A 24,963-nucleotide genomic window follows, 5' to 3' on the forward strand; every position below is an offset into this window, starting at 1 on the left:
CACTCAAACTATTCAATTTTATCTTTTTTTTTCACCCCCACTATCTTGGATTTTTTGGTATTTTTATTTTTACGTTAGCTAACTGGTGACCAATAAAACCAAAATCGAATAATTGAGTAACAATTTTGTAACCTTTCAATTATTGAGTGACCCAAAATGAAATTTACCCAAAAAAATTATATCATAAACAGGGTCCAATGCGTGTGAGGCCAATGAATACTCTGAAAATTCAAACCTCTTTCAGTGTACAGAGTAAAAGAGAAAGACATAACAAACAGCTGGATTTTGATGGGAAGTGATACATTTTTTCCCAGGCTGAAAATTCAAAGACACATTAAATACAATTACTTAATTTTCTTTCATTAGAACTGTTGGGTCCTTTTAGTTTTTCTCTCTAAAAGTCAGTTTAGCCAATACGAGTGGAAAAGTAGTTGATTTTATATACAGTGTTCCTACCAGGGAATAGCTGGTTTGTTTCTCTTTTTGGCTTCATTTTTGAGGTATGGCCATTGAAGAAGGTTTTGATCTTTTGTAGTCATTCTGCATTAGGGTTCTAGTTAGGGGTTGAATTATTAGTATTTTAAGGTTCAAATTTTGATGGGAATTTGGGGTTTCTTTATATGTTAGTTTATTGAGAACTTTGGGGTTTATTGTTGAAGATGAATGTAGGGAAGTGGCTATCTTTGGTTTTAGCTGTTATTTTGTTTGAATTTTTGGGTTATAGAAGAATACAGGCATCATTCACTCCTACTGATAACTACTTAATTGTTTGTGGTTCTTCACAAAATGTCACATTTCAAGGTAGAACTTTTGTTCCTGATTTTCTTCATTCTTCAATTTCCTTAAAGACCAAAAGAAGTTATTATGTTGCTAGCTCTAATTCCAGTGTTCCATCTTCTATATTTCGATCTGCTCGGATTTTTTCCAGCATTGCTTCATACGAGTTCGATATCAAACAACGAGGCCGGCAGTGGGTCTGGCTATACTTTTTTCCTGTTGCAGTTCCAAAATCGGGACATAACTTGATATCTGCTCCAATAACGGTTGTCACTGATGGTTTCGTGTTGTTGAACAACTTCACTTTCGAGAACTATAATGGTTCTTTTTTGTTCAAGGAGTTTGCAATCAATGTGACTTCTGCTACCTTGACGCTTACGTTTGTTCCTTGGAATGATTCAGTTTCGTTTGTTAATGCGATCGAAGTTGTGTCCATCCCGGATTCAGTCTTGCCTGACCAGGCATTAGGTCTGAATCCATCTACTCCTATTAGTGGTCTTTCGGAGTTTGGGATGGAAACTGTTTATCGGTTAAACATGGGAGGGCCGTTAATTAGTGCTCAGAATGATACACTTGGAAGAATATGGGAGAATGATTCGAAATATCTCCGTGTAAATGGTTCTTCTCTGAATGTTTCGATTGATCCAGCTTCCATCAAATATACTGATTCCATTACAGAGGAAACAGCACCGAATTGGGTCTATGCTACTGCTGAAACCATGGGTGATGCAAATGTATCTAACATGAACTTCAATGTAACTTGGGTCTTCCCTGTCAATCCGAACTTCAGGTACTTCGTCCGGGGACATTTTTGTGATATCTTAAGTCAGTCTCTCTATGCTTTGGTTTTTAATCTGTACATAAATGATGATATTGCTGCTGCAAGTCTTGAACTATCGACGTTGACGAACAATCTAAACGTGCCTTACTATATGGACTTCATCTCCAGTTCCTCAGCGGGATCTGATACTTTGACTGTTAGTATCGGTCCGGATTCAGTGACGGATATCACTAATGCAACACTGAGCGGGTTGGAAATTATGAAAATAAGCAATGAAGGTGGTAGCCTCGATGGGATTTCTTCTGTAAAGAATCTCCTTCTGCTATCATCTTCGAAGAAGAACAAGATATGGATAATAATTGGTTCTCTTGTTGGAGCTGTAATTGCAGTGGCATTCATCGGATTCTTTTGTTGTTGCCTGTTGATGTGGAAGTCTAAAACTAATCATCAAGGACATCCCTTACATGGAAACTCTCAAACAATGACCAAAATGTCAATGGCATCAAAAAGGAGTGGAACGGCAAGCTGCATCTCATCGGCTTCCTTGAGTTTCGGTCGATTCTTCACCTTCCAAGAAATCCTTGATGCAACCAACAAATTTGATGAGAGTCTACTTCTAGGAGTTGGTGGTTTTGGAAGGGTCTATAGAGGTATGCTTGAAGATGGGACTAATTGTGCTGTCAAAAGAGGTAACTCAAGATCCGAACAAGGCCTTGCTGAATTTATGACTGAAATTGAAATGGTATCTAAACTTCGTCACCGTCACCTTGTCTCTCTTATTGGCTACTGTGATGAAAGATCGGAAATGATTCTTGTTTACGAGTATATGGCTAATGGACCCCTTAGAAGCCATCTTTATGGAACAAATTTTCCATCTCTAACATGGAAGCAACGACTTGAAATATGCATTGGAGCTGCTAGAGGACTTCATTACCTCCACACATTTGCAGCCCGAAGCATTATTCACCGGGATGTGAAGACAACAAACATTCTCTTGGATGAGAATTTCGTAGCCAAAGTATCAGATTTCGGTCTCTCTAAAACAGGTCCAGCTTTAGATCAGACACATGTGAGTACTGCTGTTAAGGGTAGCTTTGGCTACCTCGATCCCGAATACTTTAGAAGACAGCAACTCACTGAGAAGTCTGATGTGTATTCATTTGGGGTGGTTCTGATGGAAGTTCTCTGTGCTAGGCCGGCTTTAAATCCAGTTCTCCCAAGAGAACAAGTTAATATCGCGGAATGGGCAATGAGCTGGCAGAAAAAAGGTATGTTGGATCAAATCATGGATTCTAATCTGGTCGGGAAATTGAATCCGGCTTCTCTTAAGAAGTACGGAGAGACAGCTGAGAAATGCCTAGCTGAGCATGGCACTGATAGACCATTGATGGGAGATGTTTTATGGAACCTCGAGTATGCTCTTCAGCTGGAGGAGACCTCATCAGTGCTAACTGAACCCGATGATAACAGTATGAACCATATCCCGATGATTCGGTTGACACCGCTTGAGTCATTTGATAACAGTGTAACCATGATCAACAGGGGAAATTCTGGCACCGATTGTGATGCCGAAGATTCACTCATAAATCCTTGTGGACGGTAGATGAATCAGAGGTTTATGTTTATTATTACAATTACAATGTTCCATTATACAACCATCAATGCAAACATAAACAACATAAAAAGTTACATTATATATATATATATAGTATTAGAATACATGACATTATTGACAGAAGCCATAGCCGTAGAAGCTTCTAATCTTTTAACTAATAAAACCCATTATTCCATTATTTCTTGCAAACAATTCCATATCCAGCTGAAGCCCCACGGGTGCAATCAAGAGTTAGATATTCAGTCATAGATGTCATCTGTTGGTTCGAACTATTTTCTGGCGAGTATAAACAAGTTAAGTAATTTGCAGAAAGAAGTTCAGTGGTCCTATACTTATCTTCACCACCAACAACAGGCATTGCTACACCAGGTTTCGCTGGGTTCTGGAAATCCGGCTGGTAAGTCCTGCCGAGCACCCCATCCACCTTAGGTGAAAGGGCAAAGAACCTAAACTGAACTTCCAAGTGAGCAAAGCAATCATCGGATGGTACTTTGTAGTTATGGATTTTATCATCTTCTTTTGTCACAGGAACCACATTCACCATAATCTCTGCACTATCTTTCAATGTTACAATCACACTGTTCTTATTTGCAACTCTTTCGACCTTCACATCTTTTTCAGGTGAATACCAACTGGACAAAGCCCCTTCTGGGACAATTAAATCCTCCCCATTGTAACTAAACTTTAAATGGTCCACTTCATTGTTCCATGTTGCAGCTTTGATGGCTTCAAGGGAGAAAGAATGAGAGTTGAATAAGATCCCAAGCGCTTGAATCCAAGTGAAGTCCCTGGTTCGACCAGCGGGACGATGACCGATGAAGCGACCGTTGATTTGGAGATTGGTATCGGACACCAAGCTGAAATGCTCATTGCTCTTTCCATGGAAATAAAACACAATGCCATCACCACCAATGAAACGAGGATCGTAACAAGCCGATCCGGGACCATTACAGTCTGGTTTACGATCTAAAATCAAGAACCAAAACCACAAAAAGAGAAATTAATTGAACATTCATATAAGTTCGGAGCAGAAATAGGTGAAACTTACGTTTACAATAAGATTTGCAGACGGGTGAATCACAGTTAACATGACAGACTTTAGCTTTGTAATTGCCGTAGCTAGTGCTTGGACATTCATAAGGACATTCTATGTATTTTCCATAGCATCGGCTTCTTGGATTACTGCAATACACAGAATCTGCTTTTGTTTGAATCACAGCTCACACAAAGACGAGCAAAATGATAAAAATAGAGCTGCTTCTTGTAATCTCCATTATAAGAAAAAAATTATGATCCAAATTATGCAAGAACACTTGGTCTATTTATAGAATTCAAAACTGCTAGGTTTCCTTCTATTGTATGTCTTGTTTTCGTTTCTTTAATTATTTTAATCCTTGAAATGTCATCTAAATTTTCAGTAAGTTTCAGGCATGATGGTACCTTTTAGCTCTGGAATTAAAATATACTATTTGTTTCCATTTTTGAAGGGTTGAAGCAACTATATTCTTCTACTAATTTAATCTCTGATTCATTTCATGTTACTTGGATCCAAACCCTTGGCTGCTCCTCTAGCTTCACCATGACTTTATATGTATATAAATATAAGGCTTAATATAATATTTATATTAAAAATATTGTTAAAATTATATTAAAAATATTGTTAAAAACATTTATATTAAAAATTACTGAAAAGCAGACCTATATCAAATATTATTGAAAAATATATATACTTCTATTAAAATTTAGTAAAAATTATATGTACCGATAAAGAAACATAGCGGTTAATCTAATGTTATATTGCCACTTCGTTTAATGACTTGCAATGGCAAAGTGTATTTTGAGAATAAATCTATAAAATATGTCCCTTCGCTTCGTTCCAAGAAAGTGTGCAACATTTCTTTAATTGAAGCTCAACCTATTATTGCATAATAGACTTCCAAATACATTGTATATTCTTTTTTTTCTTTTGATGTTATGTATGTCTGTTTTATGATAAATGTTGAAGATTTAAACTTCATGATTATTCTTTCTAATAATATTATCTTCAAAAATTTAAATTTTATATATTCTTTAATTGAAAGTTGGAATATTACCTTCAACTCAATTTTCCTTTGCTACGTTATCTTTTTATCTTAATTTTTATCTTAAAGTATTTAAGGGTCAAAAAAACCTTAGTAAAAAATAAAAAAAATTAATTGAGCCCTTATAAAAAATGTACCCTATTGAGTTTTTATTCACCTAAAAATATGTTACCCCTTCAATTAATGGAAACCGAGGTTGACCGTGTTAACCATTAACTTCTATTGTTGTGGCTAATGGAACTAATGTGGGCGCACCACGTGTAAAATTGTTGATGTGGAAAACAATAAAATCTAACATGGAAATTCACTTATTACCAACTGTTGGAAAAAGATCAAAAGGTAAAAGTAAAAACCCAAAATCAATATAGCACATTTTAAAAAAAATTCTAAAATTTTGTAAAACCCTAAATTGAGAAAGTGTTAAATATTGCATTGGAAAAATGAAATCTGGTAAAAATTTGTTTGCTTAACCCTTTGGAATAGTAGAAATGAAATTTTCTATGTAACACCCCAAATGTCTAATTTTTGATTTGATAAATTAAGTCATATCTAAGTATTTGCTTTAGTGGTTAAGTCTTGTAATACTCCAAACCCGACCTAGACGTTAAGACTAAGTTTGAAGAGTTACATTAATGTTATTAGGAAAACCAACTTTTACAAACACAGTTAAAAACCGTCTAACAGATTATAAACATTCATAAAAACCCTGCCGATAATTCAACAATCTTAGAAAGTCATAATATGAAGAAAATACTAAAATTACTAATAATATAAAAAAAGGGTGGTAAAACATAATGACCAAGCTTCTATTATGTCGACCTAATTAAAACTATGAGTTACCTATAATTTAGTCAATAGACAAAATGAGCTGAGAACTCAGTGTGTAACTGATATAAATTCAATTGGAAGCATAACTATAACAGTAAATTTCTAAGCTCATGTTCACATCAGAATCAGAGGATATCCAGTACAATCTTAAAAAATCAGATGAATGGTAGAATAATTCAAGTTTAGATATAGAAAAATCGAAACATATCTGATTTTCCTACCTCATCCGCCACACACCATTTCCGACCAACCCAATACACCGTTAAGGGAATTTAATACCCATCTAGCCCTATACACCACATAGTGTCGGTCCGACACGTTCAACGTGATTGCAGACTAGCTACTTGATCAAATTGCAATAAAACGCAAGATTCACATATAAATTGTGGCTTAGCCACTGAACCAGAACAAATCACTTCCTCCTTTACACAATTCCCATCCCATGCAAATACATATTACGGATGTTAGATATCAAGAGCGTACACATAGTTGTTCAGATACAGTTCATAGTCAGGTAGTACAGATCAATATCATTAACAGTCATCACAATTAGTATACATTTATATAGTAAACTACTCAGGCTCAGATCATTAGATAGCACCTATACGGTCTAATTTAGAACATATGTACACTACAGAAGGCCTACATTTTGCGTCAGATGATGCTTATGGCCCTCAAGGAAAATCCCATTTCTGACCTACACACCTGTGTGGTTTTACACAGCCTCAATGATTGGCCTATATGGCCCCACATGGCCTGGCACACGCCCGTGTCATTTGTCCATGTAATCTTTAATGGTTAATAGTGAGCCACACTGCTTGGACACACGCTCATGTCTCTGGCCCGTGTGGTCCTTAATAGAAAACAGTGAGCTACATGGATTGGAAACACGACCTACCACACGGCCACGTGACACACACGGCCCACCACATGGCATGGCACACGGCTGTGTGGCATCTAGAGTAAAGGTTTTCAGAGTCTGAATTTTGCAAAGATTCGAGTTTTCGGTAGCACTTGAAGTAGTTTCGAAGTCAGAACAATGTAGAAAACTTCCGAAGCCTGAAACGATCATTCAGTAACTCAATTAACAACTCAGTTGAACTAAGACGCTAAATCACAGTCGAGTTAAATTACATAAAAAACTTCGACACAAAAACCCCAAAACAAAAAAAAGTCACTTACCAACGATCGTTTAGCCCCTAACAAAAATTAAATTGTCGGAGGAACACTCCTCTCAGGATCTTCGCCAAACAGAAGCAAAACAAGCATTTAACGAGAACTTGAGAAACCCTTATAGTAACATTCAAACTCACAATGCAACAACGAAAATAAACAAAAATGGAAACCAAAACAAAAAAAAAAACTTGCCAGAACTTTTCAATCGAAATAATGAACAACATGGCGACCTCAATTTAACCCGCTAACAAAGTTACCAAGACAATCAACAAGGGAAAGAAAGGAAAGAAAGGGAAGAAGAATAAATGTAAAAGAAAAATGAAACGGAAAAAAAGGAAGAAAGAATGTCAAATAACTTTTTTTAAAAAAATAAAATAAAACTAACAAAAGATTTACAACATTTAACAAACGATACAAAAAATTATTTCTCTATTAATTGCCAGGGACTCGAACACAGGATCAGAGGGTAAATATTGCTTAACTAGTGATTAAACTAGAATACAAGGAAATAAACTTAAGTCAATGACTCAAAAGTAGGGGTTAATTTTTAAAAAAAGAGCAAAAACTTCCTAAGAACTCGGTTCGAACCCCTAACCTCAAACACATACACAATGCACATAGCCACAATTATAGAGATTTAATTACGACAGAATTCAACAGTCAGACATTCAAATTTTTAAGGTGTTACAACTCTATCCCCTTAAAAGAAATTTCGACCTTGAAATTTACTTGACTCAAATAGATAAGGGAATTTATGACGGATGGACTCTTCAGGTTCCCAAATGGCTTCCTTAATACCATGATTTCGCCACAACACCTTAATTAGAGGAACAAATTTCATTCTCAGTACCTTGATGTCTTGATCCAGAATTCGAATAAGTTCCTCCTCAAAAGTCAGATCCGATCGTAACTCAATCACCTTAATGGGAATAATGTACGACAAATTAGATAGATACCGTTTCAACATCGAGACGTTAAACGCATCATGAATTTGATCCAATTTAGGAGGTAATTCTAACTGATAGGTAACGAGTCTAACATGTTTTAGTATACGATAAGGTCCAATAAATCTTGGGCTCAACTTGCCCTTATGTCCAAATCGAAAAACCTTTTTCCACAGACACCTTCAAGAACACCTGATTGCTTACATAAAACTTAATATCATTTCTCTTTAAATCTGTATAAGATTTCTGTCGATCAGAAGCGCCTTTAAGACAGTTTTGGATCAGCTTGACAGTATTCTAAGTCTCATAAACTAGCTTGGGACCAAAAACCCAACGTTCACCTAATTCAGTCCAACATTGAGGAGTACGACACTTACGACCTTATGACCATACAGAACCTCGTAAGGTGCATCTGAATACTAGACTGGAAGCTGTTATTGTACGCAAACTCATCCAGTCATAGAAAATCCTCCCAACTGCCCCAAAAATCAATGACACAACCCCGAAGCATAACCTCTAGAATTTGAATAACTCGCTCAGACTGTCTATCGGTCTAAGGGTGATATGTAGTACTAAAATCAAGTCGGCTGCCCAATGCCTCATAAAGCTTTTCCCAATACTAAGATATAAAAGCGGGTCCCTATCAAAGATGGTGGAGATTAGAACTCTGTGTAGTCTCACAATTTCATAAACATATAACTTAGAGAGCTTTTGTAGTGAGTAATATGTCTTGATATGAAGAAAATAAGCAGACTTGATTAATCGATCAATGATAACCCAAACCGAATCTTTCTTAATGGGTGTTAAGGGCAATCCATTAACAAAGTCGATTGTCACCCACTCCCATTTCCATAGAGGAATCTTAACTGGATAAAGCAACCCAGAGGGCAACTGAATTTCAGCCTTAACCTTTTGACATGTCAAATAGTGAAATACAAATGTAGTAACTTCCTGTTTCAGATTGATTCTATTATAGAGGAAACAACAATAAATTGGGTCTATGCTACTGCTGAAACCATGGGTGATACAAATGTATTTAACATGAACTTCAATGTAACTTGGGTCTTCCTTGTCAATCCAAACTTCAGGTACTTCATTCGGGCACATTTTTGTGATATCTTCAGTCAGTCTCTCTATGCTTTGGTTTTTAATCCGTATATAAATGATGATATTGCTGCTGCAATTCTAGAACTATCGATGTTGGTGAGCAACCAAAATGCCTTACTATATGGGCTTCATCTCCAGTTCCTCAAAGAGATCCGATACTTTGACTGTTAGTATCAATCTGGATTCAGTGAAAGATATCACTAATGCAACATTGAGCGAGTTGGAGATTATGAAAATTAGTAACGAGGCTGGTAGCCTTGATGGGATTTCTTCTGTAAAGAATCTCCTTCTGCTATCATCTTCGAAGAAGAACAAGATATGAATAATAATTGGTTCTCTTGTTGGAGCTGTAATTCTAGTGGCATTCATCGGATTCTGTTGTTGTTGCATATTGATACAAAAGTCTAAAGCTAATCATTAAGGACATCCCTTACACGGAAACTCTCAAACAGTAACCAAAATGTCGATGGCACTACACGAAAATAGGGCTTTAGCGGCGTTTCATAAAAAAACGCCGCAAAAATTGTAAAACACAGAGCAATAGTGGCGTTTTACCAAAAACGCCGCTAAAAACAGAGCAATAGCGGCGTTTTAACAAAAAACGAGGCTAAAAACAGATCAATAGCGGCGCTTTCGGTAAAACGCCGCTAAAAACCAGAGAATTAGCGGCGCTTTCAGTAAAACGCCGCTAAAAACCAGAACATTAGCGGCGCTTTCGGTAAAACGCCGCTAAAAGTCATATAACCCCTAAAACCCTAAACCTCAAAAAAATCATAAACACTAATCTATAACCCTTAAAACACTAAACCTATGAACCTTAAAAACCCTAAACCTTAAACCTTAAACTATAACTCTTAAAACCTTAAACCCCAAAAAACATCATATGGATGTTGATGTGTATATACATTGATATTAATGTAAAAGCTTATGTTCATAATAAATTATGGAAGCAATACTTAATATTGATTAAATTTATTTTTGGGTTTAGGGTTTAATATTTAAGGTTTAAGGTCTATGGTTTAGGTTTTATGGTTTAAGTTTAATGGCCATGGGTATATAGTATGTTAATCTCAAGTGAATCATATTCAATAATTAAATCCTAAACCCTATAATTAATTATTGTTATCGATGATAGATATCTTGATTTTGATAAAAAATATTTTTATATATTAATAAGGTGTTATATTGTTTAATGGATTGAAGGGATATTTTGTGGAAAACGTTTTAAATGATAAGTTTACCTTTAAATTTTATTAATAGTTTTTGTTTATACTATTTTAATATTTATCTATCTTGACTAATTAAAATATATATTTATTTATCTGAACGAAAATCCTCTGCACTCATTTGTGTCTCCACATTTTTTAATTGTAACTCATTTTCTTTTTATAAAATAGTGAATTTTTCTTTATTAAGTAAATCAATCTTTTTATTAAAAGTTGCAACTCTTTTTTGTTTTTGTTTTTAAACAAGTGTTGTTTTAGTTTCAACTTGTTTTATAGAGTGTTTTTTATTCTTTTAAGGTTGATGGTTTATGTTTTATGATTTAGGGTTTGAAGACTATAATTAAGGGTTTAAGGTTTAGATAATCTCTTATATATGAAATAAAAAGCTTAAAAATTTAATATTTAATATTTTAGTCTATATTTCAGTTAAAAGTTCAATATTCAAAATTTAAAAAATCTAAAAATGATAATCTCAGCACAAAAATTTTGAAAGAAAAATAGAAAAAACATGTTAAAATGGAAAAAAATCAAAATTAAACAATAGTGGCGTTTTGGGTAAAACGCATACAAAAATTGAACTATAGTGGCGTTTTTAAGAAAATGCCGTAAAAATTGAGCTATAGTGGCGTTTTTGGTAAAAGCATACAAAAGACCAATATTTTTAGCCCTTTTTCAAAATCCGCTCACAATTTTTGGTTACCCGCTTCTCATCTTCTTCTCATTTTATTTTACTCTCAAAATTTGCCCCCAAATATCCCATTTCCAGCAACACCAATTCAATACACCTATACTAATCACACTTCTTTTTCCTTTTCATTTCACTGCACTAAATTCACCCACCATAGCTACTCCTTTTCATTTTTGCACTGAATTCACTTTCCCACTCTTCGATTTAGAGCTTTCAATCAAAATTGATCTAAGCATAAACACCCATCTACGAATAGATCTGCTTGTTTATCGCCTCTTGCTTTCGTCTCTTGTCACCAGAAAAAACTATTCCTCATAGTCCAAAGCTTAACAACGGAGGTTCCTTGAGGTTTAAGTTCTTTTAAAAGCTATATTTAAAACCATTTTTTAGTTTTATGTTGATTCTTCTTAAAGATCCCAATTTGTTTTTCAAGCACTTGATTTTTTTAGTATTCATGATAGATTCCTTTTTTTAATTCAACGATTTTGGTTATTCGGATCTGGGTTTTGGAAGTTTACTTGTTTCCTTTCAAAGAACAAAAATGGGTTATTGTTTGTTTAGTGAGAAAGTTGAAGGGAAATTATGGGATCTCATGTTCTTTTGGGTAACTCTTGGTTTTAGTGATATGGTGGGTTTAGTGTATTTTTTTCAAAATCTCAGTTTTAAGTTTCTGAATCGTGAGATTTTAAGCATGTACTTGGTAAACAAACATAGCATTAGGGTTTTTTAAGTGTTTATTTGGGAACTTAAGGGATCTTTGTGCTTATTTTGATTTGATTCTTTTCTTATGACATAGGATTTGAAGCTAATATCCGATGGAAAGAATCGGAGGGGACGGTGCATCAGTGGCATCACCGCTGCCTCAATAGGGACATGATGCTTGGAGGATGTATCAGGATTATCTAGATAAGTTGACTCCTCATACGACTTATAGGTGGATCGGAACCCTTGTTATAGTAGCTATCTATTGTTTGCGGGTCTATTACGTTCAAGGGTTTTACATAGTCGCGTACGGTCTAGGGATTTACCTACTAAATTTGCTAATTGGGTTTTTGTCTCATTTGGTTGATCTTGAACTCGAAGGTTCTGATGGACCTTTGTTGCCAACAAAAGGTTCAGACGAGTTCAAGCCGTTTATTTGTAGGCTACCCGAGTTTAAGTTCTGGTAATTGAAAATTTATCATTCGTCTTTCTTACTTGTAATGATGCGGTAATGGTTTGTTTTATGTGTTCTGTGCCTAAATCTTTTGTGATATTTTGGTTAAGTCAAAAGCATAGTCTGGTTTTCGTGATAGATGGAAACATACCTTTTGTTGTTTACCAAGGAAATATGTGTGAATATGTACATGTTTTTTGTCATTGATGATCATGAAACTTAAGGAATATTTATTGCGCTATTTAAGATTTCAACTAAATGGCGTGCTTTACGCAATTACTGTTTTTAAGGTAAAAGGACCATGAAAGTCCTTATACTAGAAGTTGGATTTCATTTTGGACCCTAGTATTTATGCTTTCTATTTCTTATGTCAGCTGAGAAGCTTTGAGTATTGACCTTGATGGGTATCATTCCAAATTCTAATTTCGTGTTTTTGTTAAAAATGGAGATGAATGAGAATTTGCTACCTTTAATTTTACATTTGCTTGAATGAATGTTTAGCCTACCTATTCTTTTGAAATTTTATTCTAAGTGAATAAGAAGATGTAACAATTGTGTCTGGGGAAATAATAGAAAGTTGGTTGTTTCAAGTGTACTTTTGTTCTTAATAGCAAATTTTGTTTCAAACTGAGTGATTATGTTGGAGTTAGCAGCGCAGTGGGAAAAATGAACTAATCTCTATGGAACTTTTCTTCTACTACAAGATGATGGCCAAGTTGATGGTTTGAAATTGGGACGAATTGTCTTCTGTGATGCCTCCAAACGTCAACTCATTAATCGGTTGATTTTTCATTAATTTCATCCTCTTCCTTTTTAAATATTTTAAACTCAACTTCATGTTTGGAATAGCTTAAAAGCTTTGTTTCTCTACTATTATACTTATCTGGTAGTCTACACTAGTCCTGGAGGTCAGAATTTTATCTCCAATTTGCAAGTTTTATTACAATTTTTAATGTAAAATTTGGTCTTTTTTTAGTTTGTTTTGTATGCATGATTTTGTCAATGTTGTAGCAAATTGATATCATGATCTCCTAGGAGGTTCCTTTTTAACGATTTAAAGGCTATTGGAAGTTATGTATGTCATTTACCTTGATTATGGATCATCTGTCATTTACCTTGCCTTCAAACTGCGGATTGTATTGATTCCTTAATTTGGTTAATTTTCTTTTCATAGGTTATTGGCTCTCTATATATCTTCTGGCATATTTTTAGAAATTTTCAAGCTTTGGATAAAAGGTCATAAGGTGACCGTTCTAGACATTCTGTTGTTCTAGCTTTTCCAAGTAAAGCTTTTGATTTACCCTTTTTTTCATTTCTTTATTTTTGATTAATGATTCGGTGATTTGATTTTTTTTTTTGAATTTTTGCAGTCATTGATGGATTGAAGGAGAAATTCGCTGAGGCAACGAGGTGAAACGATGTTAAAGCTATTGTTCTTACGGCGAGTCCCAAGTTTTTAATCGAATCATCATTTTATTGCATGTTGAGTCTTCGAATTTAGCTCGCTGACTTCTGTTTTTTTTTTTGAATTGGTTGACGAAGGCAAGGGAGGAAGGTTTTCCGGTGGTTTTGATATCAATGTTTTCACGAAAGTTCTTGGAATCGGTATGAGTTTATTAGTTAGGAAATTTAATTTGAGTGTGACTTTAGTGATTATCGAGTTAATTACTTAAATTTAGTGAGGAGTGGAAATTTAGAATCTCTAATTGTGTATTTGATTGGTGGTTAAATAGGTGATGTGTCGGTCATGCATGATGTATCTGTTGATCTTGTCACTAATCTTTGTAGAAGGTTCCTAATTCCTTTTCTTATGTTGATTTTTTTTTAAAAACTTTTGGCATTGCGTTAAACATATTTCTGCTACAGGTGTTTCTAGCCCACGGACTACAGCTTGAGAAAATAAACAAAGCTTTAATATTTTATTGTAAATTGTCTTGCAACGTTTAGATGTTTTGTTGTTTTTATTAATAAATAAGATGTTGTATTTGGACTTGCTGTTAGTAAAAGACTTGTTGTATTTTATTTATATCTTTATATTTAATCTAATTTTTATTATTTATTAGTTTTGATTCTATATTTTTATTTTTATTTTAATATTTAATAACTTGAGTTCTAACTTTTGAATTTTAATTGTGTTATTAATTTATTATTTTAAATTCTAAATTTGAATTCATCAAATTTTATATTTAGTTTTAAAGTTAAAATTTTCATAGAAAATTTAATTTGATAATGAATTTTAATAGAAAATTTTTATATTTATATCATGGATATTATTCTCCTCTTTTGATAATGAATTTTAATTTTTCATGACCTTTATAATATTTTATAATATATATATTTTTAAATTTCATGACCTTTAGCGGCGTTTGGGGAAAAGCGCCGCTGAAGGTCGCGACTTTTTAGCGGCGTTTGTGGGAAAAGCGCCGCTAAAGGCCATGACCTTTAGCGGCGTTTGTGGGAAAAGCGTCGCTAAAGGTCATGACCTTTAGCGGCGCTTTTTAAAATAAACGCCGTAAACTTTTGTGGTGTCATCTATAGCGGCGTTTTTTGTGGCGCTTGTAAAAGCACCGCAAAGAGTTTTAGTAGCGCCTAAAAGCGCCGCTAAAGGCCTAAAAATGCCGCTAAAAGTTAGTTTTATGTAGTGTGGCATAAAAAAGAGTGGAATGACAAGTTGCATCTCATTGGCTTCCTCAAGTTTCAGTCGGTTCTTCACATTCCAAGAAATTCTTGATACTACCAACAAATTTGATGAGAGTCTACTTCAAGAGTTGGTGGTTTTGGATGGGTCTATAGAGGATTGCTTGAAGATGAGACTAATTATCTTTGTCAAAAGAGATAACTCGAGATCTGAACAAGGCCTAGCTAAATTTATGACTGAAATTGAAATGGTATCTAAACTTCGTCACCGTCACCTTGTTTCTCTTATTGGCTACCGTGATGAAAAATCGAAATGATTCTTATTTATGAGTATATTGCTAATGGACCCGTAGAAGCCATCTTTATGGAACAAATTTTCCATCTCTAACATGGAAGCAACGACTTGAAATATGCATTGGAGTTGCTAGAGGACTTCATTACCTCCACATATTTGCAGCCAAGCATAATTCACGGGATATGAAGACAACAAACATGCTCTTGGATGAGAATTTCGTAGCCAAAGTATCGATTTTGGTCTCTCTAAAAGCTGGTATAACTTTTGATCGAGACACATGTAAATCTTGTTGTTAAGGGTAGCTTTGGCTACTTGATCCCGAATACTTTAGAAGACAACAACTCATTGAGAAGTCCGATATGTATCATTTTGGGGTGGTTCGATGGAAGTTCTCTATGCTAGGCCGGCTTTAAATCCAGTCTTCCCAAGAGAAGAAGTTAATATCACGAAATGGGCAATGAGTGGCGAGAAGAAAAGGTATGTTGGATCAAATCATGGATTCTAATCTGGTCGAGAATTGAATCCGACTTCTCTTAAGAAATGCGGAGATAGTGAGAAGTGCCTTGCGAAACACGGCATTGAGAGACCATTGATGGGAGATTTTTATGGAACCTTAAGTATGTTATTCAATTGGAGGAGACCTCATCGGTGCTAATCGATCCTCGATGATAACAGTATGAACCGAGGATTTAAATAGCGATTCGATCTTGGTATAGCGGCATTATATAGCAATAGCGTCGCCGTCCAAATCGCTCTCGCTGAAAATAACGGTGTGAAACGAGTCACACCAATAGCAATAGATCGTGACTGCAATTTAATGGGTAATGACCAATTGCGACAATAACGGGTCGCTATTCTGCTATTTTACAATAACGGAATTTTTTTTTAATGTTTTGTTATGTGTTGTTTAAATATTTTACATCTTTACGATTTAATTATTCATGTATATTATTTACTCCAATTTGTTTTAATATACTGCTTATTCAAATTGTATAAACATTTATTTCAAATTATTTCTTTTACATCATGTATTCTAAACTATTTTGTATATATATATTGACTCTTTTCACCTATATAGTTTATTCCAAATTGTTTTTTTTTATGCATATTATCAAAAATGAATTTGTACATTATTTCTTTAGATATCCCTTTTATTTTAAATTATTATTTATTATTTCTAAATTGAGTTATATATTACTCATTTTAAAATTATTTTATATATATTTTATTTTAAACCCTTCCTACTTATTCCAAACTACTATATTATTACTTATTTTAGTTTCTTACATATTATTTATTTTATACTTTTATATGCATATTATTTATTTCAATGTTATTCATATATATCATTTTTTTTAAATTTGCTTTGTGTAGTCTGATTTCAAAATTCTTTCATCACATTATTTATTTTAAACTTATTTATATATCCTTTATCTCAAATTATCATACCTATTATTCTTTTAAATTTTTTCCGTATATTATCTATTTCAAATTTTCGCCTATATTACTTATTTTAAAATTTCTTATACTCTATTTTTAAATTGATTTGTACATTGTTGATATTAAATTTCTTTTTCACCGTTATGTATCTTAAATTCATTTGTTATCATTTTAAAATTTGTTTTACATTTTATTTATTTTAATTTGCTTTATAAATTTTTAAATTGTCATAATTATTTAATTCATTGGTCTTTGATTATCACTATTAGTATTTAAGTGATGCATGTTGTGAGATTATTGCCATGGCATGTATTATGATTCGTTTATTTGTATTTTCATATTATTGTCATTTATTAATATTTTTATCCATGTATTATTGTCCACACTCATTACTATATTTTATTTCATATCATCGCCTTATGAATCAAGCCTCATTACATTTATCCAATAAACCGTTTTATCCTAATCCAAACAAATAATGCAAGTCGTTTAAATGTCGTACTCGCTATTATTAAAAAAAACAAAATTTCAAAATCAGGCAATGTTTCGCATTTTGGAACATCGAGGAATTGTGTCCTAACTTACGGAGTTTCAATTTTCTCGTTGATCCTAAATAGCCAAATATCCTTCAATTTTAAAATATCTGAAACTCCAATTAAAATTAAAGATGACCTTGCACTCGGAATTCACGGTATTGTGTCCTAACTTACGGGATGTGATACTCCAATATTTCGAGATAAGGAAATCTTTAACAATTGTTTTGAACCAATTCAAGCGTTCTTCTTGTAAAATCGATGTTAATAAAAAAAAGGATCGTATTTCAAATCCATTCCTGACTTTTAACTTTCGACATTAAGATACTAACTAATCAATTTGGTACCAATTTTTGGGCGTGTCGGGGGTGCTAGTCTTTCCTCGCACGTAACCGACTCCCGAATCCTTTTCTCTCGAGTTTCGTAGACCAAAAACACCGTTTTAATAAACTAAAACGTTTTATTAAAACAAAGGTGATCCGATCACACCTAATAAAGATCGGTGGCGACTCCCGTTTTAATTTTAGTTTTCAAACAAAGTCGATGCCCATTTTCAAAAACATGGTTTCGACAATAGGTTCTAATTTTTTTACAATTATTAAATTGTTAGATTCCTACCTTCTGAGTCGGATTATGTTAATTGTATTACTCAAGTTTAATATTCTTTTAACCTTCTAATAAGTGCTAGAAAACACTCTAAAATTATTAAAAGTGACTTTTTATAATTATAATTATAATTATTATATTTTACAATAAGTTGTGCGAATTTAAAAAAAAATTTACGACCGTGATACCCGCAGTGACCGTAATAACATCCGTTATGTCTGCAACCTTGATAAACGCAACGCGACCGTAACCGCAATTTAAATCCCTGTTATGAACCATATCCCAGCGATTTGGTTGACACCGCTTGAGTCATTTGATAACAGTGTAACCATGATCAACGGGGGAAATTTTGGCACTGATTGTGATGCTGAAGATTCACTCGTAAATCCTTGTGGACAGTAGATGAATCAGAGGTTTATGTTTATTATTACAATTACTATGTTCCATTATACAACCATCAATGCAGACATAAACAACATAAAAAGTTACATTATATGTATATATATAGTATTCGAATACATAACATTATTGACAGAAGCCATAGCCATAAAAGCTTCTAATCTTTTAACTAATAAAACCCATTATTCCATTATTTCTTGCAAACAATTCCATATCCAGCTAAAGCCCTACGGGTGCAATCAAGAGTTAGATATTCAGTCACAGATGTCATCTCCTGGTTCGAACTATTTTCCGGCGAGTATAAACAAGTTAAGCAATTTGCAGAAAGAAGTTCAGTGGTCCCATACTTATCTTCACCACCAACAACAGGCATTGCCACACCGGGTTTTGCTGGGTTCTGGAAATCCGGCTGGTAAGTCCTGCCGAGCACCCCATCCACCTTAGGTGAAAGGGCAAAGAACCTAAACTGAACTTCCAAGTGAGCAAAGCAATCATCAGATGGTACTTTGTAGTTATGGATTTTATCATCTTCTTTTGTCACAGGAACCACATTCACCATTATCTCTGCACTATCTTTCAATGTTACAATCACACTGTTCTTATTTGCAACTCTTTCGACCTTCACATCTTTTCAGGTGAATACCAACTGGACAAAGCCCTTCTGGGACAATTAAATCCTCCCCATTGTAACTAAACTTTAAATGGTCCACTTCATTGTTCCATGTTGCAGCTTTGATGGCTTCAAGGAGAAAGAATGAGAGTTGAATAAGATCCCAAGCGCTTGAATCCAAGTGAAGTCCCTGGTTCGACCAGCGGGACGATGACCGATGAAGCGACCGTTGATTTGGAGATTGGTATCGGACACCAAGCTGAAATGCTCATTGCTCTTTCCATGGAAATAAAACACAATGCCATCACCACCAATGAAACGAGGATCGTAACAAGCCGATCCGGGACCATTACAGTCTGGTTTACGATCTAAAATCAAGAACCAAAACCACAAAAAGAGAAATTAATTGAACATTCATATAAGTTCGGAGCAGAAATAGGTGAAACTTACGTTTACAATAAGATTTGCAGACGGGTGAATCACAGTTAACATGACAGACTTTAGCTTTGTAATTGCCGTAGCTAGTGCTTGGACATTCATAAGGACATTCTATGTATTTTCCATAGCATCGGCTTCTTGGATTACTGCAATACACAGAATCTGCTTTTGTTTGAATCACAGCTCACACAAAGACGAGCAAAATGATAAAAATAGAGCTGCTTCTTGTAATCTCCATTATAAGAAAAAAATTATGATCCAAATTATGCAAGAACACTTGGTCTATTTATAGAATTCAAAACTGCTAGGTTTCCTTCTATTGTATGTCTTGTTTTCGTTTCTTTAATTATTTTAATCCTTGAAATGTCATCTAAATTTTCAGTAAGTTTCAGGCATGATGGTACCTTTTAGCTCTGGAATTAAAATATACTATTTGTTTCCATTTTTGAAGGGTTGAAGCAACTATATTCTTCTACTAATTTAATCTCTGATTCATTTCATGTTACTTGGATCCAAACCCTTGGCTGCTCCTCTAGCTTCACCATGACTTTATATGTATATAAATATAAGGCTTAATATAATATTTATATTAAAAAATATTGTTAAAAATTATATTAAAAATATTGTTAAAAAACATTTATATTAAAAATTACTGAAAAGCAGACCTATATCAAATATTATTGAAAAATATATATACTTCTATTAAAATTTAGTAAAAATTATATGTACCGATAAAGAAACATAGCGGTTAATCTAATGTTATATTGCCACTTGTTTAATGACTTGCAATGGCAAAGTGTATTTTGAGAATAAATCTATAAAATATGTCCCTTCGCTTCGTTCCAAGAAAGTGTGCAACATTTCTTTAATTGAAGCTCAACCTATTATTGCATAATAGACTTCCAAATACATTGTATATTCTTTTTTTTCTTTTGATGTTATGTATGTCTGTTTTATGATAAATGTTGAAGATTTAAACTTCATGATTATTCTTTCTAATAATATTATCTTCAAAATTTAAATTTTATATATTCTTTAATTGAAAGTTGGAATATTACCTTCAACTCAATTTTCCTTTGCTACGTTATCTTTTATCTTAATTTTTATCTTAAAGTATTTAAGGGTCAAAAAACCTTAGTAAAAATAAAAAAATTAATTGAGCCCTTATAAAAATGTACCCTATTGAGTTTTTATTCACCTAAAAATATGTTACCCCTTCAATTAATGGAAACCGAGGTTGACCGTGTTAACCATTAACTTCTATTGTTGTGGCTAATGGAACTAATGTGGGCGCACCACGTGTAAAATTGTTGATGTGGAAAACAATAAAATCTAACATGGAAATTCACTTATTACCAACTGTTGGAAAAAGATCAAAAGGTAAAAGTAAAAACCCAAAATCAATATAGCACATTTTAAAAAAAATTCTAAAATTTTGTAAAACCCTAAATTGAGAAAGTGTTAAATATTGCATTGGAAAAATGAAATCTGGTAAAAATTTGTTTGCTTAACCCTTTGGAATAGTAGAAATGAAATTTTCTATGTAACACCCCAAATGTCTAATTTTTGATTTGATAAATTCGTCATATCTAAGTATTTGCTTTAGTGGTTAAGTGCTGTAATACTCCAAACCCGACCTAGACGTTAAGACTAAGTTTGAAGAGTTACATTAATGTTATTAGGAAAACCAACTTTTACAAACACAGTTAAAAACCGTCTAACAGATTATAAACATTCATAAAAACCCTGCCGATAATTCAACAATCTTAGAAAGTCATAATATGAAGAAAATACTAAAATTACTAATAATATAAAAAAAGGGTGGTAAAACATAATGACCAAGCTTCTATTATGTCGACCTAATTAAAACTATGAGTTACCTATAATTTAGTCAATAGACAAAATGAGCTGAGAACTCAGTGTGTAACTGATATAAATTCAATTGGAAGCATAACTATAACAGTAAATTTCTAAGCTCATGTTCACATCAGAATCAGAGGATATCCAGTACAATCTTAAAAAATCAGATGAATGGTAGAATAATTCAAGTTTAGATATAGAAAAAATCAGAAACATATACAGTTTTTCCTACCCTCATCCGCCACACACCATTTCCGACCAACCCAATACACCGTTAAGGGAATTTAATACCCATCTAGCCCTATACACCACATAGTGTCGGTCCGACACGTTCAACGTGATTGCAGACTAGCTACTTGATCAAATTGCAATAAAACGCAAGATTCACATATAAATTGTGGCTTAGCCACTGAACCAGAACAAATCACTTCCTCCTTTACACAATTCCCATCCCATGCAAATACATATTACGGATGTTAGATATCAAGAGCGTACACATAGTTGTTCAGATACAGTTCATAGTCAGGTAGTACAGATCAATATCATTAACAGTCATCACAATTAGTATACATTTATATAGTAAACTACTCAGGCTCAGATCATTAGATAGCACCTATACGGTCTAATTTAGAACATATGTACACTACAGAAGGCCTACATTTTGCGTCAGATGATGCTTATGGCCCTCAAGGAAAATCCCATTTCTGACCTACACACCTGTGTGGTTTTACATAGCCTCAATGATTGGCCTATATGGCCCCACATGGCCTGGCACACGCCCGTGTCATTTGTCCATGTAATCTTTAATGGTTAATAGTGAGCCACACTGCTTGGACACACGCTCATGTCTCTGGCCCGTGTGGTCCTTAATAGAAAACAGTGAGCTACATGGATTGGAAACACGACCTACCACACGGCCACGTGACACACACGGCCCACCACATGGCATGGCACACGGCTGTGTGGCATCTAGAGTAAAGGTTTTCAGAGTCTGAATTTTGCAAAGATTCGAGTTTTCGGTAGCACTTGAAGTAGTTTCGAAGTCAGAACAATGTAGAAAACTTCCGAAGCCTGAAACGATCATTCAGTAACTCAATTAACAACTCAGTTGAACTAAGACGCTAAATCACAGTCGAGTTAAATTACATAAAAAACTTCGACACAAAAACCCCAAAACAAAAAAAAGTCACTTACCAACGATCGTTTAGCCCCTAACAAAAATTAAATTGTCGGAGGAACACTCCTCTCAGGATCTTCGCCAAACAGAAGCAAAACAAGCATTTAACGAGAACTTGAGAAACCCTTATAGTAACATTCAAACTCACAATGCAACAACGAAAATAAACAAAAATGGAAACCAAAACAAAAAAAAAAACTTGCCAGAACTTTTCAATCGAAATAATGAACAACATGGCGACCTCAATTTAACCCGCTAACAAAGTTACCAAGACAATCAACAAGGGAAAGAAAGGAAAGAAAGGGAAGAAGAATAAATGTAAAAGAAAAATGAAACGGAAAAAAAGGAAGAAAGAATGTCAAATAACTTTTTTTAAAAAAATAAAATAAAACTAACAAAAGATTTACAACATTTAACAAACGATACAAAAAATTATTTCTCTATTAATTGCGAGGGACTCGAACACAGGATCAGAGGGTAAATATTGCTTAACTAGTGATTAAACTAGAATACAAGGAAATAAACTTAAGTCAATGACTCAAAAGTAGGGGTTAATTTTTAAAAAAAGAGCAAAAACTTCCTAAGAACTCGGTTCGAACCCCTAACCTCAAACACATACACAATGCACATAGCCACAATTATAGAGATTTAATTACGACAGAATTCAACAGTCAGACATTCAAATTTTTAAGGTGTTACAACTCTATCCCCTTAAAAGAAATTTCGACCTTGAAATTTACTTGACTCAAATAGATAAGGGAATTTATGACGGATGGACTCTTCAGGTTCCCAAATGGCTTCCTTAATACCATGATTTCGCCACAACACCTTAATTAGAGGAAAAAATTTCATTCTCAGTACCTTGATGTCTTGATCCAGAATTCGAATAAGTTCCTCCTCAAAAGTCAGATCCGATCGTAACTCAATCACCTTAATGGGAATAATGTACGACAAATTAGATAGATACCGTTTCAACATCGAGACGTTAAACGCATCATGAATTTGATCCAATTTAGGAGGTAATTCTAACTGATAGGTAACGAGTCTAACATGTTTTAGTATACGATAAGGTCCAATAAATCTTGGGCTCAACTTGCCCTTATGTCCAAATCGAAAAACCTTTTTCCACAGACACCTTCAAGAACACCTGATTGCTTACATAAAACTTAATATCATTTCTCTTTAAATCTGTATAAGATTTCTGTCGATCAGAAGCGCCTTTAAGACAGTTTTGGATCAGCTTGACAGTATTCTAAGTCTCATAAACTAGCTTGGGACCGAAAACCCAACGTTCACCTAATTCAGTCCAACATTGAGGAGTACGACACTTACGACCTTATGACCATCTGAGAACCTCGTAAGGTGCATCTGAATACTAGACTGGAAGCTGTTATTGTACGCAAACTCATCTAGTCATAGAAAATCCTCCCAACTGCCCCAAAAATCAATGACACAACCCCGAAGCATAACCTCTAGAATTTGAATAACTCGCTCAGACTGTCTATCGGTCTAAGGGTGATATGTAGTACTAAAATCAAGTCGGCTGCCCAATGCCTCATAAAGCTTTTCCCAATACTAAGATATAAAAGCGGGTCCCTATCAAAGATGGTGGAGATTAGAACTCTGTGTAGTCTCACAATTTCATAAACATATAACTTAGAGAGCTTTTGTAGTGAGTAATATGTCTTGATATGAAGAAAATAAGCAGACTTGATTAATCGATCAATGATAACCCAAACCGAATCTTTCTTAATGGGTGTTAAGGGCAATCCATTAACAAAGTCGATTGTCACCCACTCCCATTTCCATAGAGGAATCTTAACTGGATAAAGCAACCCAGAGGGCAACTGAATTTCAGCCTTAACCTTTTGACATGTCAAATAGTGAAATACAAATGTAGTAACTTCCTGTTTCAGATTGATTCTATTATAGAGGAAACAACAATAAATTGGGTCTATGCTACTACTGAAACCATGGGTGATACAAATGTATTTAACATGAACTTCAATGTAACTTGGGTCTTCCTTGTCAATCCAAACTTCAGGTACTTCATTCGGGCACATTTTTGTGATATCTTCATCGATCTCTCTATGCTTTGGTTTTAATCCGTATATAAATGATGATATTGTGCTGCAATTCTAGAACTATCGATGTTGGTGAGCAACCAAAATGCCTTACTATATGGGCTTCATCTCCAGTTCCTCAAAGAGATCCGATACTTTGACTGTTAGTATCAATCTGGATTCAGTGAAAGATATCACTAATGCAACATTGAGCGAGTTGGAGATTATGAAAATTAGTAACGAGGCTGGTAGCCTTGATGGGATTTCTTCTGTAAAGAATCTCCTTCTGCTATCATCTTCGAAGAAGAACAAGATATGAATAATAATTGGTTCTCTTGTTGGAGCTGTAATTCTAGTGGCATTCATCGGATTCTGTTGTTGTTGCATATTGATACAAAAGTCTAAAGCTAATCATTAAGGACATCCCTTACACGGAAACTCTCAAACAGTAACCAAAATGTCGATGGCACTACAAGAAAATAGGGCTTTAGCGGCGTTTCATAAAAAAACGCCGCAAAAATTGTAA

At 34.1% G+C, this 24,963-nt stretch overlaps 1 protein-coding gene and 3 pseudogenes across 1 annotated transcript; 2 read left to right on the plus strand and 2 right to left on the minus strand.

The window, feature by feature from the left end:
• Positions 1 to 659: 659 nt before the first annotated feature.
• On the plus strand, positions 660 to 3,243 carry LOC108452055 (receptor-like protein kinase THESEUS 1). Its single transcript, XM_017749790.2, has one exon. The coding sequence runs from the start codon at positions 660 to 662 to the stop codon at positions 3,159 to 3,161; it is 2,502 nt and encodes an 833-aa protein (XP_017605279.1). The 3' UTR covers positions 3,162 to 3,243.
• LOC108452760 (uncharacterized) lies at positions 3,009 to 4,447 on the minus strand (annotated as a pseudogene).
• A 3,572-nt stretch (positions 4,448 to 8,019) lies between these two features.
• Positions 8,020 to 18,292, plus strand: LOC108451704 (receptor-like protein kinase THESEUS 1; annotated as a pseudogene).
• Positions 18,272 to 19,575, minus strand: LOC128292716 (uncharacterized; annotated as a pseudogene).
• Between the last annotated feature and the right edge of the window lie 5,388 nt (positions 19,576 to 24,963).

This window comes from Gossypium arboreum, chromosome 5 (assembly GCF_025698485.1).
Source record: "Gossypium arboreum isolate Shixiya-1 chromosome 5, ASM2569848v2, whole genome shotgun sequence".
Classification (NCBI taxonomy): domain Eukaryota; kingdom Viridiplantae; phylum Streptophyta; class Magnoliopsida; order Malvales; family Malvaceae; genus Gossypium; species Gossypium arboreum.